The following is a 16,230-nucleotide window of genomic DNA, read 5'->3' on the forward strand; positions in this document are numbered from 1 at the left end:
AGAACTTAAATTTTTTTAATGATTAATTTTAAAAATAGTTTTATCAAATGCGGTTTTTATTATTCTAAAAATACATTCAAACTAGACTTAAGAGTTAAATAGATTAGTAAGAGGTTAAAAAATTTATATAAAAAACACTTGAAAAAAAAAGTCTAAATCAGTAATTTCACATGTAGGACGAGGACCAACGAGGGGATGGATTGGTCTTTTTATATATTTTCTACTTTTCTTTTTCTTTCTCTATTACTGCATATTTTTTTGGTAAAACTCTATTACTGCATATTAATTGACGTGCATTGGAAATTGAAATGATTGCATAAGAAAGGCCCACCCATGAGACTGACCCAGATAGGTTCGGGTTCGGAGTTTGAGATTTGAGGGAACGAAAATGTAAAGGATAATATTAAGAAGACTAAATTTACAAATTAAATAGGGTAAAAGATTGTTTATTATCCTCATATTTTGTGGTTTTCAACATTTAGTATGTCAATTTTTTTTCGTCTTAGATTCATACCTAAAATGTAAATTTTGGAACAGTCTCATACATCCGTTAGTCAAATTGTTAAATCTCCCGTTAACTGTGACGTGGCGCATTGACTGGGCACCACGTGTCATCCACGTTTTTTTTTTCTTTTCTTTTCTTCTTCCTTCTTCTTCTTCTTCAGACTGTAACTTTTTTTTTCTTCCTCCTTCTTCTTCTTCCTCCGACTGCAACTTTTTTTTTTCGTCCTCCTTCTTCTTCTTCTTCTTCCTCAAAAAAAAAAAAAAAAAACTTTCATCTTTCCCCAGATTCGGAGGAAGAAGAAGAAGAACGAAGAAGGGGAAGGAAGAAGGAGAAGAAGGAGGAAGAAAAAAAAAACTGAATCTGGGCAGATTCAGAGGAAGAAGAAGAAGAAGAAGAGAAGGAAGAAGAAGAAGAAAGAAGAAAAAAAAAAGAAAAAAAAAAGAAAAAACTGAATTTGGGTAGATTCGGAAGATTCGGAGGAAGAAAAAGAAAAAAAAACTGAATCTGGGCAGAATCGGAGGAGGAGGTCTTTCTTCTTCTTCCTCCGACTGCAACTTTTTTTTTTCGTCCTCCTTCTTCTTCTTCTTCTTCCTCAAAAAAAAAAAAAAAACTTTCATCTTTCCCCAGATTCGGAGGAAGAAGAAGAAGAACGAAGAAGGGGAAGGAAGAAGGGGAAGGAAGAAGGAGAAGAAGGAGGAAGAAAAAAAAAACTGAATCTGGGCAGATTCAGAGGAAGAAGAAGAAGAAGAAGAGAAGGAAGAAGAAGAAGAAAAAAGAAAAAAAAAAGAAAAAACTGAATTTGGGTAGATTCGGAAGATTCGGAGGAAGAAAAAGAAAAAAAAACTGAATCTGGGCAGATTCGGAGGAGGAGGTCCTTCTTCTTCTTCCTCCGACTGCAACTTTTTTTTTCGTCCTCCTTCTTCTTCTTCTTCTTCCTCAAAAAAAAAAAAAAAAACTTTCATCTTTCCCCAGATTCGGAGGAAGAAGAAGAAGAACGAAGAAGGGGAAGGAAGAAGGAGAAGAAGGAGGAAGAAAAAAAAAACTGAATCTGGGCAGATTCAGAGGAAGAAGAAGAAGAAGAAGAGAAGGAAGAAGAAGAAGAAAGAAGAAAAAAAAAAGAAAAAACTGAATTTGGGTAGATTCGGAAGATTCGGAGGAAGAAAAAGAAAAAAAAACTGAATCTGGGCAAATTCGGAGGAGGAGGAGGAGGAGGAGGAGGAGGAGGAGGAGGAGGAGGAGGAGGAGGAGGAGGAAGAAGAAGAAGAAGAAGAAAGAAGAAGAACAACGTGGATAAGATAACACGTGGCGCCCAGTCAGTGCGCCACGTCACAGTTAACAGAAAACTTAACAGTTTGACTAACGGATGTATGAGATTGTCCCAAAATTTACACTTTAGGTATAAATCTGAGACAAAAAAAACTTGATGTACTAAATGTTGAAAACCACGAAACATGAGTGAGAAGGAAGAAGAAAAGAAAAAAAAAAGAAAAAATTTACACTTTAGGTATAAATCTGAGGCAAAAAAAACTTGATGTACTAAATGTTGAAAACCACGAAACATGAGTGAGAAGGAAGAAGAAAAGAAAAAAAAAGAAAAACGTGGATAACACGTGGCGCCCAGTCAGTGCGCCACGTCACAGTTAACAGAAAACTTAACAGTTTGACTAACATATGTATGAGATTGTCCCAAAATTTACACTTTAGGTATAAATCTGAGACAAAAAAAACTTGATGTACTAAATGTTGAAAACCACGAAACATGAGGGTAGAAAACAATCTTTTACCTAATTAAATAATATGTCACTAATAGAAATAAACATATTTATCAACGTGTAAGTAATAAATCAATCATCAACTTCCATGTCATTTAGTTTCCAAAACTTTATCTACAAATTTAATCTTCCTAACACCACTCAAATATGAAATAAGTGATAGCTGCGATATCAACAGAGAAACTGATTTAATTCGAGGAAATGTGGAAACCACTGGTCCAACAATTTTTTGAGTACTCTATTTCCTAGGCACCGAAAATGAAAGAGCAACCCCGTTGCATTGAATGTGTAACCCGAAGCTGAAAGCGTACCTGTGCACAAAGCCATCCCCAACAATCCAGGAGGTCAATAATATCAACTAGGGAAGGGTAACTGATCAAATCAAAATATACAAGTTCATGTCCACAACACTCCTTGCGACAAATAACAAATAACAATGATATACATCTCCTTTTAAAACAGATGAAAGCACGTCAAGATACAAGTTCATGTTACCACTCCTTCCCACAATATCAATCTATGATTGTACAAGGGAGAAGGAATGACCAGATGAAAGTCCCATCACATACAAGATACTGCCCAGATCAGAAACCAAATATTAAAAATAAAAAAACCCTAAACATAATACAAACTTGTTCATTCTTAACCTATTCTGAAAATATCAGCACCAAAAAATGAAAAACAAACGTATGAAACAATTCATGCAACAACAATCCCTACTTCTGGTTGTTGCTTGTGCCCTTCTTCTTCAGTAGGCTTCCGAACTTGCGGAGTAAAGGCTTCTTCTTCTTTTGTTGCTTTGATGGAGAGGTCCTGCTTTCGTCCACGCTTTCCGTTGAAGTTACTCCATTTATCTCATCAAACCGCTCGCCACCCCCCACCTTTGACTCCACTTCCTCTTCAAACGATTCCTGCTCTTGTTCCCTCTCAGGCGAGAATTCCTTCTTTTCAATCTTGCAGCTCTCCCACATCTTATACTCCACCTCTACTGAGTCATCTTCCTTCTCTTTGCTCTCATCTTCTTTTGGTTTCCCATTCACATTATCACTTTTAGCATAATCCATTTCCTCAGCCTTGCCATTGGTAACAACACTATTATTCTCTTCCCATGAACTTTCCTTCTTGGGTTCCTCACATTGACTTGGTGCAAGGTCCATTTTCGGTTTCTCTTCTCCTCCATGCCCATTCTCTTCAGAGAATTCAACAACCTTTGGAAGCAAATCATAGTCTTTCTCACTATCTGTTAGCTCACCGTTTTCCTCCGCTTGCTTCTTCGCCACAGCTTCTTCCAGTAACCTAGACAATTCCCCAACCTTTTTAAGAGAAGCTGCCTCCTTGTCTCGGAGCTCATCATTTTCATGAACAAGACACTGGAACTCATTTTCTTTGTCCAAAATGCTTTCCTTTAGTTTCATGTTCTCAGCCTTTGCTTCTGCAAGAGCTTCCTGCAAATAGATAACTTCAGATTCAACTTCCTTCAAGCTCTCTTTCAACTGGGCTTCTTCGTCCTTCAAAGTACAAGCTTCTTCATTTGATTTTGTGAGCAAACTTTGCAGCCTGTTTATTTCTTTTTCCTTCAAAGAGTTTTCTTCTTCTGAATGTTTCACACAATTCGCCAGGTGAAGTTCTCTCTTCTCCCAGTCGGCCTTTGCGTATTGGAACTCAGTCTTGCATTGTTCAAGGTTACTTGTAACAAGATAGACTTCATGTTTTGCATCATCAAGCATGCCTTCATACTTTTCGTTGGTTGCTTTCAAGACCATTTTCAGGTCTTCTATCTGCGACTCATTGCGCTCAAGCTCAGCTTGATTAGACAGCAGCTTTTCTTTGGCTTCTCTTGCTTCTGCGGAGACTTCATGTAAGGCAGAAGCTAAGCTTTCCATTGCTTTCTTGCTCTTCTCTTCTTCATCCCTAGAATTTTCCAACTCATTTATGAGTTTGTTTTTCTCTTCTAATAGGGTTTGAATACTGGATGAGGCAAGCTTCTCATTGCTTAAAGCCTGCATTTTCTCCTCCTTCAGAGTTTCAAGCTCAAACTTAAGCGACTCAACCATTTTTGCCATTTCATAATTTTCTTTTTTGGCCATCTCAAGACAAAGTTCTGACTCCTCAAGATCCCCTCTATGTCTTCCAATTGTAATTTCCAGCAAGCTGACCTTCCCTTTAAGAGCAGAAATTTCAGATTCTGCATCCTGCAACAACTCACTGTTTCCCTCGAGTTGTTTCATGACTGAATCTAAAGACTCTGATGCAGACCTCTCCAACTTATTTGCTTCTTCGACCTGCATCTCTAATTCCTCAACCCTAATTTTCCACTCCTCAACTACACTACGTGCATAAGATTCAGCCATCTTGGCTGATTCTAGCTCAACGTTGAGCTGTTCAATGGAAGCCTCTTTCTCTATCAATCTCTCCTCGTAACCTTTTGCTTTCTCAAGTTCTTGTTTGAGAAAGTCTACCTCCGATTTAAGGCTAACCACCATCTTGTTGCTCTCGCTAGCCTCTGTTTCAAGCTTTGCATCTAGCAAGGCCCTTAACTGAGTCAACTCAGCTAAAAGAATCTCCACCTTATTGGCATGGATCTCGGCAATCTTGGTTGCATCATCAGCATGAGTCAGTGCCTGGTTTTTGGCATCGCAGGTCATGGTCAGTTCTTGCTTCACCCTTTGAAGTTCCTGAGTGGTAGAGAGTAGAGTGGACACATCCAGAGCATGTTGGTTCCTCACAGCTTCAAGCTCTTTCACCCATTCCTCTTCCTTCTTTTGGGATGCTTCGATTCCTGCCTGCTCCAACTCAACAGCACGAAACTTCTCAATTTCAGAATTGTCCTCGGCTCTCTTTTGAGCCACCAAAGCCTCTCTGAGTTTCTCATGTGCCTCATCGGCCACTTTCTGCGCTTCTTTCAATTCGTCAATTGCTTTTGCCTTCTCTTTCTCAATCAAAATTATCTGCTCCTTTGCCTTCTTCAGATCTTCCTGAACAAGACCTAATTGAGCCTGTATCTCTGATCCCTTTGCAACCCGTGTCGGTTGTTTCTGAAAACAATATAAAGCAACAATGTGGATCAAAATACACAAATAACGACTGGTTCCATCCCTTACGTTTGCTGTAATAAGTTCAAGGGAACTAAATGAAATGTGTTACCAAAAATGAAAAAAGAAGACCACAAGTAGGTGTAGTTGGTAAAAGTAAAACTCACTTCAGGGGGAGTGGAGGTGGGGGTAGTGATCTTGGGTGACCGACGCTCAACGGCAGGCTTGGATTTGACAGAAAGCGGGGAGCGATCAACTGAAAGGCGAGAATTTTGCAAAGGAGAAGGTGAATCGGATTCGGATTTAGCAACTCCCCGGCTGAGTTTACTAACTCGAGGGGGAGGGGTTGCTGCTGGTGATGCTTTTTTAGGAGTATCAGATACAGTAGATCTGTTCAAGTATATCAACAAGAAGAAACCATATTATTGAACATCAAACAAAACAACGCCAACATAATCGAGCAAAAAAGAGATGGATCTGCCACAAAATTTGGAAATTTATGACCAAAGACAAACAAAAACACACGCAGAGACAGACAGAAAAAAAATGTAAATGGAAATAATATGTGAAAGTGTGGCATAAGTTGTTCAGCACCAGATCCAAAAATAAGTAAGCCAAGTGCAGAAAGAACCAACCAATTTAGAACCAACGAAAGTAAAAGGTTGAAAATTGGAGCAAATATCAGAGTATTTTTGTTGGGTTACAAGCAAATATTAGATTTTGAGTTGAAGAGAAGACAAGGGAAAAAAGATGCAGTGGTAGTGGAGTTGATAAAAGCAGATCCGTGTCGAGCACTAATCGGGAAATGGAGAAGAAAAATCCCAAATTGAAAAGGACATACATCAAATCCGAGAACACCAAATAAAAATCAGATCTTCATCTCAGTCTCACACAGAGAGAGAATTAAGAGAGAGAATTAAGAGAGAGAAAGAGAAAGAAAGAGTAGACTTACTTGGACTTGGAAGACATGGCGGTGGTAATGGAAGAAGAACGGGAAAGTGGGGGAGGAAGAGGAGTGGAGCACTGGGATTGATTGGAAATGGGGGTTAAAGACGGTGTTGGGATTGTGCTGTCTAATTAATTATTATGCTCTCTCAGTCTCTCTCTCTCTCTCTCTCTCTCTCTCTCCCCCTCCCTCTCTGTGTGTGTAATTTGCAAATTTTTCATGGCGGATAACATGTTGCTATATTTTCCTTTTTGGTGAAAAATAAAGCAAATAAAAAAGGGGCATAAAGGAGATGAACCACGCAGAGACAACAGAAGTTGGACTTGGACGGTTGGACTGACTAGACGTGACGTGGAACCGAAATGAGGAGGAACTTACACAAGGAAGGAAAGGGATCCTCTCCGGATCCCTTCCATCGTATTTGGGTCGGTTCTCTCAACAGTACTGGGCCCTGGCCACACACACAAACACTGCACAACTCAGCTTCCACTTTATACTTTGTACTACTCTCTCACTTTGTTTCTTTTTCCTTCATCGCTTGCCATGCTTTTCAGTAAAACAGAATGCCAGTCCTGAGACCTCCTTATTTGTAACTGAATTTAGTTAGTCATATTATTATTAGCCAAACCAAAACAACTGAAATTTATCAGAGAATTAGTGCTTCTTTTTTCCTTGCCTAAAAAAGTATGCCGCTCTTCTGTATAATAGCCAAAATAAGAGTAATATGAATTCACGGCCAAAGACGTACAAATAAAAACTGGATGGAACACTTTCAGGTCGTACCCAGTGCACAAGGCTCCCGCTTTACGCAGGGATTGAACACTTTCACCTTTACTTTTTCTTTCCCTTTTTTTAGTCTTTCTTTATTTTCCTAAAATTAAATGACATTTTTGCTTACAAAGAATTAAGTATTAAAAAAACAACTATCATTCTGATTACTGTGTTAACAACAACTAAGAAATAGAAAAGTATGTGAAGTCCAATAGGATTTGGGTATGACGCAATACTTAAAAAATAAAGATATCTAATTAACATAGAGGCATTCTTTATCTTTATCCCCTTTTTTTTCATTCTTCATTCCTTCTCTTGCATGTTTCTTCTTATTTACATAGTAAACATTCGGGAATCCCATATCATGTGAGTACACATTCTCAAATTGTTGATTGGAATACTGCCTCCCAAAGTTGACCTATTAAAAGAATTATTATCCGGGAATAATTGAGAAGGTAATATATATATATATATATGTGTGTGTGTGTGTGTGTGTGTGTGGTTGAGAGCTTAGGGTTTAAAGAGATTTTTGTGCCTACGGAAATATATGTTAGGTTGTGTATTAGTTCAAGTGCATCAAAAAATTGCTAGCATCGTTGAAAAGAAAAATTGCTAGTACCAAACTCAATGAGTACGAATGTTTTATTCAAAATATATAGGACAAATCAACTCAAAAAGGAATGGGTTTTATTGAGAATTTCGTAATTTACATGGACGTTGATTTGGATATATACTCAAACTACATCATTTATTAATGCAAGTGTCAACATATTTAGGTTGAATTAAGAGATAATGGTTAGGATATGTTTTAATTACTTGAATGTTGAGACAATATCATTTTGAATGTTGAGACAATATCATTTTAAGAGTGAGCTTCTTCTAGTATCTTTACTCATTAATTCAGCCATACGAAATTTCCTCAACGTCGCACACCAGCGATAGTGTGCCAATTACTTGCAGTGCTTTACAGTTTACATGGATGATGGAGTAAACAAAAAAAGGTAGGGATAAAGGAAACACCTTTTGGGTTTTGTAAGGTGGGAAGCCGACTAGCAAACCGACCAACAAAACGTTCATTTTTCCTTGTAGTTGAGGCAAATTACTTTAGATTGGAAATGAAGCAATTATGATTAGGTTGTATTAGTTGGGTGAAAGTTGACATTTTCACTTGAAAAATGCCAAGAAGACTCTTTTAAAATGAGATTCTTCATGAATCTTTTGTCATTTTACAGTTTAACGTAAAATATCATCATAACATTATGGTTGTAACAACTCACATCGATCAACAAAGAGTGGGTGATGTGCTTTATATGTACATGCTCTCCTCCTTATAGCACGAGGCCTTTTAGGAACTCACTGGTTTCGGGTTCCGTCAGAACTCCGAAGTTAAGCGAGTTCAGGCAAGAATGGTCCCATAATAGGTGACCTACTGGGAAGTTCTCGTATGAGTCCAAAGCGGACAATATAGTGCTACGGCCGAGTCGAGACTGAGATGTGATAGAATGGTATCAGAGCCACTCTACAATTCGGTACGGATGTGCTGACGAGAACGTTGGGTTCCCCTGAAGTGGGGTGGATTGTAAGATCTCACATCAACCAACGAAGAGAGGGTGATGTGGATTGTAAGATCTCACATCAACATATGGATAGGAGGTGATATGTCTTATATGTACATGCTCCCCTCCCTATAGCACAAGGCATTTTGGAAACTCACTGGTTTCGGATTCTATCGGAACTCCGAAGTTAAGCGAGTTCGAACGAGAGCATTCACAGGATGGGTGATCCACTGGGAAGTTCTCGTGTGAGTTTTCAGAAGAAAAAAAATCATGAGGACGTGGCCGAAACTTAAAACAGATAATATCGTGTTACGGCGGAACCGGAACTGATATGTGACATGAGACTGGGATGTGGCAATGGTTTGGGAGTTAGTAGAAAGGTTGAAAACATGTACACAAATAATTATAATATTAATAAATTAGTTAAAACTTGCTCGATTTAGTTACTCTTAGATGTGCATGCATGCATGCCTTCCATTTTAGATGTCGAGCGCACACATATGTATATATGTAGTTAGTTTGATCGATGTAGGTACTATTGTATGTGTAAAAGTAAAAGGTAAAAAACAAAACCTAGGACATGTTATGATTTGAAGAAAGATAACAATTGTAAAGATAAGATATAATATAGCTTTTTTTCCATGCATGCATATTGCCTGGTAGACTAGTCACTAGAGTAAAGAATTTCACTTCATACTATTTAGTCACTAGAGTAAAGAATTTCACTTCATACTATTTCTATTACAAGTAAAATATATAATATAATGAAATGGCGAAACGTTGTATTAGTTGGAAAATTAAGTAACAATTTAACCTAGCTACCAAGCTAGTGTCAAATACCAGCTTCTTGTATGTGTAATGTGTATGCCTTCCTTCCTTCGTCTATATATATATTAATAAAGATACGAGTAGTATTATTTCTTGTAGATTGATTAGAATAACATGGTGGATTGAGCTAGCGTGAAATATGTACAACTAGTAAACCGCTAATAAGGAATTGAAGAAGGTACTGGTAGGCAATGTTATGTGGATCATATGTGGATCGGAGTCGGGGTCGGATCTTAATCATTTGTAAGAAAAGAGAATGGAAAATTGCAAGGGGTCGTCATTTAATTAACGGATGAAGTGGGAGGGACAATCATGATCATGAATAATCAATAATTCATGCTTTGCTTCCTCTCTCTCGAACTCGATCGATAAAATCATATCATAATTCAATTTTCCCTATGCCGTATGCCCAGCCAGCCTATTAGAGCATCTTTAAAGGAAATGTTAAAATGTACACATCATCTATAACAGTAAAAAAAGATCACACTAATATTCTCTAACCGAAGTGTCAAATCCTATATGACGATGACATGGATTGACAACAAAAGAGGTTGCTGTCAAATTTGACAGCAGCTTCAAATGTTTTTTTTTATTAATTATTAAATGTATTTTATTAAATTTTAATTAGTTTAATAATTTATTATAATTAATGCTGAGTTGATCGATGTATTCTTATTTTTTTCTTCTTTTCAATCAATGAAGCTGAACAGATTACTTATTAAACTTTAAACGTCTTTTATTAAATTTTAATTAGTTTAATAATTTATTTTATAAAATAATAAAATAATAATTTAATTTGACATATCGGTTGAAAAATAAAACTTTAAAATATGTAAAAGTACCATATAAGTTGTCAAAATTTAAATTTTATGTTTAAAATTTGACATATCTTTTAGAGATAATCTTAAGCTACAATTAATTATATACAATACTATATAATTAATTGGATGCCATCCGCTCCACTCCACATCCACATGACAATGAATGGGTCATCACCACGGTGTTTTATTTTGTTTTTTTAATTTTAACAAGAGGGAGGGAGTTTGACGAAGGGATATCTCTGGAGGATTTGAATGCCATCCGAACTCAAATTTTGAGGATCCTAGGCCTCTTTACATTTTAACCATTTATCGTATATTATACGATAAAAAATAATTTGAATTCAATTATTTAAAATTAAACACAAATAGTAACTAACGAAAATTGACCGTACGATATATAATAAATGATTAGGATGTGAAGATCTCTGAGATCACTATAAAGAGGATCCGAAAAGAATCATCATCCTTCTCTGGAGGGTTGAAGGTGGGGCCGCAGGCAGGACAAGGAAGGAAGAAAGGCGTTAAAATATCGGCATCCTCCTACTATATGCCATGTTTCATGTTTCAAATATGTTTCATGATTTATGTTTCCAACAAACCAATCATTCACCTCACAACTCAGACAATGAAAGGGAAATTAAAAGAGAGCAAATTCATACCTCTATCCATGCTATACTCCTCTCTCTCTCTCTCTCTCTCTCTCTCTCTCTGGGAAGAGAAAAGCATCAAAAAGAAAAAGAGAAGAAAGAATCCTCTCTGTTTCTAATATCTTTCCTTCAGCTTTTTTTTTTTTGGGAAACTATATCTTTCCTTGAGTTATATATGTTTTCTTTGGGTGGAAAACGATGTTTAATTAATATACACTAGCAGAGAGCACATATTTTGTGTATGTGTGAATAATTTATCTTAAGGAAAACTAATGAAAATAGCTTGAAAACTTTGAGTTTTAACAATATGGACAAAATAAAAGGTAAAGCGAATAGTACCATGATTGCCTTTTTAGTGTAAAAATATGGTTTTTCGTTAAAGTGAACAGTACATGAAACTTTTTGTTAAAGTTCCATTTTTCTTAATAAGTGCATTTTTTTATATTACATAATTATTATTTTGTCCTCATTATGTAAATATTGTGTATCAAAAGTGAGGGTAAAATTGAAAAAATATGATTGTCATTATCTAAAAAATAGGGATATGATTGTCATTTAGTCAAAAGGTACAAAATTACTATTTTGCCTTCCTCATGTCAATATTGTGTATTGAAAAGTAAGGGTAAAATTGAAAAAAATGGGGAAAAAGTTGACAATGGCTCTTCTCTTAATAAAATAGACTAGCCTTCATGCACGCACGTGCATAAGACATTTTTTGAATTACGACATGTTACGTGCGACTTATACGTTTTAAATCATGTTAGAAGAAAAGTCGAATATTTGAAGTAACTGAATAATCTTAAATCATGCTAAAAAAAACCCCTCATAAACTAATTAAATCAACTGAATTCACATAATAAAATCAGTCTTTATAGAATTTACATTAAAAATAGAGAAAATAATATTTAATAAACAATTGGTTAAATCACATTAATGTTAGCCCATTGTGAGACAAAGCCCACCCTCTCTCCCTTAGTGGAGATAATATCGTTTGTTAAAAAAAATCATTTGACAACTAATTTAATCACATTATTATCCGCGTGCGAAAGACTTTTTTATAACAGGCATTACAATTTACAGGTCTCTTAAGATGTTTTGAATGTGTTTAAAATAGAGAGAATAATATTTAATAAACAACTAATTGAATCATAATATTGCTAGCCCATTATGAGATTAAACTCACCTCCTTTCCCTTTAGTATATATAATATCGCTTGTTACAAAAAAAAATCATTCGACAACTAATTTAATCACATTATTATATGCGTGCAAATTTATAACCGGCATTACATGCCTTTTAATATATTTTGAACGTGTTGCTAGCCTATTGTGAGATACTAATTTAAAAAAAACACAAAATCATTAATGATTAAAAAAAAATACTATTAAATTGACAAAAATACCCTTGCCTTTTTTGATGCATAATTTTGGGATACCTTTGAAGTTTATTGTTTTAGGGACATTTTTGTCCAATTGATTTTTTGGTAAAGCATAATGACACCAAAACACTATTCAGCTTTTGTGTTCTCTTTATATATAGTAGATAGATAGATACATACATACGTACATTCACATATATGAATGAAATATTAATTTTGAGCTGCTCTGTAAAGCTCCAGCTCCAGGCTGACAACCACAACCCATTTGGCCTTTAATTTAAAAAAAAATAATAGTGCAATAAGTTATTCATTAAAAGGAATCCAAAAAAGAAACAAGATCCAATTACAATTAGTAAACCTATCATACAAACTAATTACAACGCCAAAACAACTGTGAATATATATGTCACCCACATCGACCCACCATACGAGAATTAATATGGGTCATGGGTCATGGGTCTCATGGGGGTGGAAAATGGAATCAAATCTTCATGATATATTACCATTAGTCTTTATTAGAAAAATACAATTCCCCGTCGTCGCGTCTCCTCCTTTATTTTCTTTACATAACTTTGTTTTTCTTCTGACTTTATCCGAATTGTAGCAAGCTAAACTACATATACAAACCATCACTTCAAGAAACAAACGTTCAGAATTTTGCATCAACTTCATTTTCATATAAAAGAGAGGACATTATTGGAGATACAGAATGATATCTACAACTTGGCTAGAGTGCAAGAGCAAGACTGAATGAAATGATGAAACTTAAATCAATCCTCATCGTACGAAACATGGAAACTGGTAGTGCAGCCGGATGCCTCAGGATCCTCAGCCCCACAACAGTCGTAGAACTTGGCAGCGTATGGCGGATCGTTGGGTCCCAATTCATAGTACCTTCAATCCAATCAAGAATAATAAAACATCGACCCAGTAAGGAAAGCTAGAAGCATAGTTATTGCAGACCAAGCTCTCTCTCCCAATATTTCTAGTCGACTGGAAAACATTCACAGTTTTCCATAACTAGTTCATGAAAGAGACAAACAACAATGGGACATATACACTTTCACTTGATCAATCCTTTTCATCCGATCTATTATCCATTGAATCTTCAAGCCCAAGAAGAATAACTTGAGTATGAGAATATATGCTATCGCACACCCACACCCCATCCTAAACTCCTGATTCCTGTCCGTGAATTGTGATATGCAACCCGAAATCGAAATCGAAATCCAAATCGAAATCCAAATCCAAATCCAAAGGGGGAAGAAAGTAGGTAAACCCACATGAATCAGAAACACAGATTATGCAAATTGGCATCCACTAGTTAGTTAAACAAAGACAAAATTTCTCACTCCAACCATCCACTGCACTAATCAAAGATCGAAACTCAACGAAATTAATTACTGTAAAAAAGAACTCATTGGAAAGGGGGGGAGAGAGGGGTCAGAGCTGTACCTTTTCTGGTCGTCGTGACGGCGACAGACGAAGAAAGAAGGGTGGAAGCGGCATGAGAGAGAGGTGTTAGAGGAGGCTCTGTAGCTTTCCTTGCACCTTTTGCATACCTTTCCCTTATCCTCCTCACTCCCACTCTTTTTCTCCATCTCTCTCTATTCTTTAGATACGGTGGCAAAGAAAATTGCAAACAATTGATATGAAACCCGTTAAAGAAATTTGCAATATAAGGAAATTCCACACATAATGTCACTTATTTTATTGTTGCGAGCAAAAATGCATTAATAAAAAAAAATAAATTCACTCACCATCAAGTTGAATAATTTTGATTTAATTTATTTGTTACATAAATCTTAAAATTTAAAATAAATCTAAGGGTTGATATCACCACCACTTTATAGTGGTAGGGCAAAAATGCACTCATGACAAAATCCAAGTCTTCCATCCAACCAAGGAAGAACGCATAGCCGGCCACTTGGCCAAGCGTCCCAGCCATCGTTTTAATATTTTCATTAAAAAGAAATCCCATTACAATTACGCAAAATTAAGCTACTATGTACTATACAATACAAGACATAGTCCAGTGAGTGTACGCATTACGATAAATGTAAAATCTTGACAACAAATATGGATCGCACTGAATACACATAATTTATTTTATCATCCTAACAGAATTACAGATAAATTTTTTTTTTACTCTAGCTCAGTACCTACACCAACCAAGAAAGCATAAAAAACACAGCAACAAGTGGCTTTTCTAATAACCAAACAGCCCTACGAAATGCATTACTCAAACACATAAATATGTATACCACTACTACTATGACAGCAGCACCCCTGCCCTTCCTTCATAAACATCTCTTTTGGACAATAACATTTAGACTAAAAAACGCTGCCCCATTGCTCCGCTCCGCCATTCAAAGGAATGCATCTATAAGCCTGCAAAACGCTAGCATACCTGGCACCTAGGAAAAGCCTTTGGATACATAGCAGTGCATTTTTGGTGACCTCGGCACTCTCATGATTCATCAGTTTTATCACACGTTCCTTGGCCTTGAGGTCCGTCCCTATGCTACTTCCAGCCGGACGCTGCTGGACAAACACTGAGATATCAAAGCAGGCTACGGCCAATGCCCTAGGATCACTGGATGTATCCAAGATAGTAATCAGGACTCTTAGAATCTGCAAGACAAGGTCATGCATTATTAGTACTACGGAAGCCACAAGCTTATTCAAAAGATTACTCAAGAGTCAACAGCATTGGGATCTGCAATTACTTTCACCATATAATTTAATACTGCCTTCATAACCAAGTAAATGGACCCAATTTACTACCACTTTTCCATGGAATGGAAGCCAACACTGTCTTGGAAAAAGAGAGCTATCCAGGAAATCACAAACAAAACACAAGAACCACCTTGAGTAGCTACCACCAAGTTACTTTCACCAACACTTTCTGGATGATCTACTTCAGACCCTCTTCCAGTTGATTTAATCCCTCCAGGAGATCCCACAAGAAGCTTCATTTCATTAGGGAAACTACACCAATGATTTATGGTTTAAAAGAACGCATGTACAAGAACAACAATAGCTCCATGAGCTAGTTGGTTCCTTTCATTTAACTTGTTATACTAAGTTAGCTTAAATGCCTTACTTCCAGTCCGACCACATAAAATACAAACTATCAAAAGAGGCATACAGCCTATTGGTTTCCCACCTCCTCACTCCATGCTTGTGCTTTCAAATTCTGAATGATTTGTGGCAGTCCAAGGTCCACCATTTGAGCGCCAAATGTCCCTTTTGAGAGCAAGTTCCTCAGGGTCAAAACAACAACTCTGACAACCTACCATGAATAACCAACCCATATTACAAATAAAAGATGAATTTACATGTACTCCACTGTTACAAGGATAAGTTTAACATGGACAAGTATACACAAATTAATTTACACATGTTAATCTCGAAGGAAACAATATAGCATCCCAAAAGTCAAGATCCTCACCTTCTCCTTTGTGGAATTCTTGACAACTTCTATGATTCTTGGAAGAGTTCTAGAAGTAGCTAGATGCATAAACATGTTTCATAAAAAAGCTGTTTGAGACAAAATATATTGTCAATAAAAATTTCACAAAGTCAAGAAACTAAGAGTCACCTAAATAGATTGTTGGGTGGAAGCCGGAGAAATTAAGGGAACAAGCAACCTCACCCATCTAACTGAACAAAGGAAAATTTAAGGTTCCTTTAGTAAGGCTGCAAGGCAATTGATGGCAGTTGGGATACCACGACAGGGATGGGAAGGCTTCTTCAACTGCAAATTACATATACCATAAAAAGCATGCTTAGACAACCAATATCATCCAAACTGAAAACCACCAAGTGATAGCTGCGATATCAACAGAATAACTGATTGAATTCGAGGAAATGTAGAAACCACTGGTCAAACAACTTTTTAAGTACTCTATTTCCTAGGCACCGAAAATGAAAGAGTAACCCAGTTGCATTTAGTAGAATGTGTAACCCGA

The 16,230-nt window shown here is 36.5% G+C and overlaps 2 protein-coding genes and 1 long non-coding RNA gene across 3 annotated transcripts; all 3 read right to left on the reverse strand.

The window, feature by feature from the left end:
- Nucleotides 1–2,699: 2,699 nt before the first annotated feature.
- On the reverse strand, nt 2,700–6,646 carry LOC103444996 (WEB family protein At3g02930, chloroplastic). Its single transcript, XM_008383968.4, has 3 exons — nt 6,262–6,646; nt 5,477–5,699; nt 2,700–5,312 (listed from the first exon to the last, which is right to left on the reverse strand). The coding sequence occupies exons 1-3, from the start codon at nt 6,276–6,278 to the stop codon at nt 2,994–2,996; spliced, it is 2,559 nt and encodes an 852-aa protein (XP_008382190.2). The 5' UTR covers nt 6,279–6,646; the 3' UTR covers nt 2,700–2,993.
- A 6,086-nt stretch (nt 6,647–12,732) lies between these two features.
- Nucleotides 12,733–13,933, reverse strand: LOC114825968 (uncharacterized). The gene is made up of 2 exons (XM_029105341.2): nt 13,712–13,933; nt 12,733–13,150 (listed from the first exon to the last, which is right to left on the reverse strand). The coding sequence occupies exons 1-2, from the start codon at nt 13,855–13,857 to the stop codon at nt 13,027–13,029; spliced, it is 270 nt and encodes an 89-aa protein (XP_028961174.1). The 5' UTR covers nt 13,858–13,933; the 3' UTR covers nt 12,733–13,026.
- A 1,283-nt stretch (nt 13,934–15,216) lies between these two features.
- Nucleotides 15,217–16,016, reverse strand: LOC108171395 (uncharacterized). The gene is made up of 2 exons (XR_011580779.1): nt 15,711–16,016; nt 15,217–15,551 (listed from the first exon to the last, which is right to left on the reverse strand). It is a non-coding gene; the product is annotated as an uncharacterized lncRNA (long non-coding RNA).
- Between the last annotated feature and the right edge of the window lie 214 nt (nt 16,017–16,230).

This window comes from Malus domestica, chromosome 01, assembly GCF_042453785.1.
Source record: "Malus domestica chromosome 01, GDT2T_hap1".
Lineage (NCBI taxonomy): Eukaryota > Viridiplantae > Streptophyta > Magnoliopsida > Rosales > Rosaceae > Malus > Malus domestica.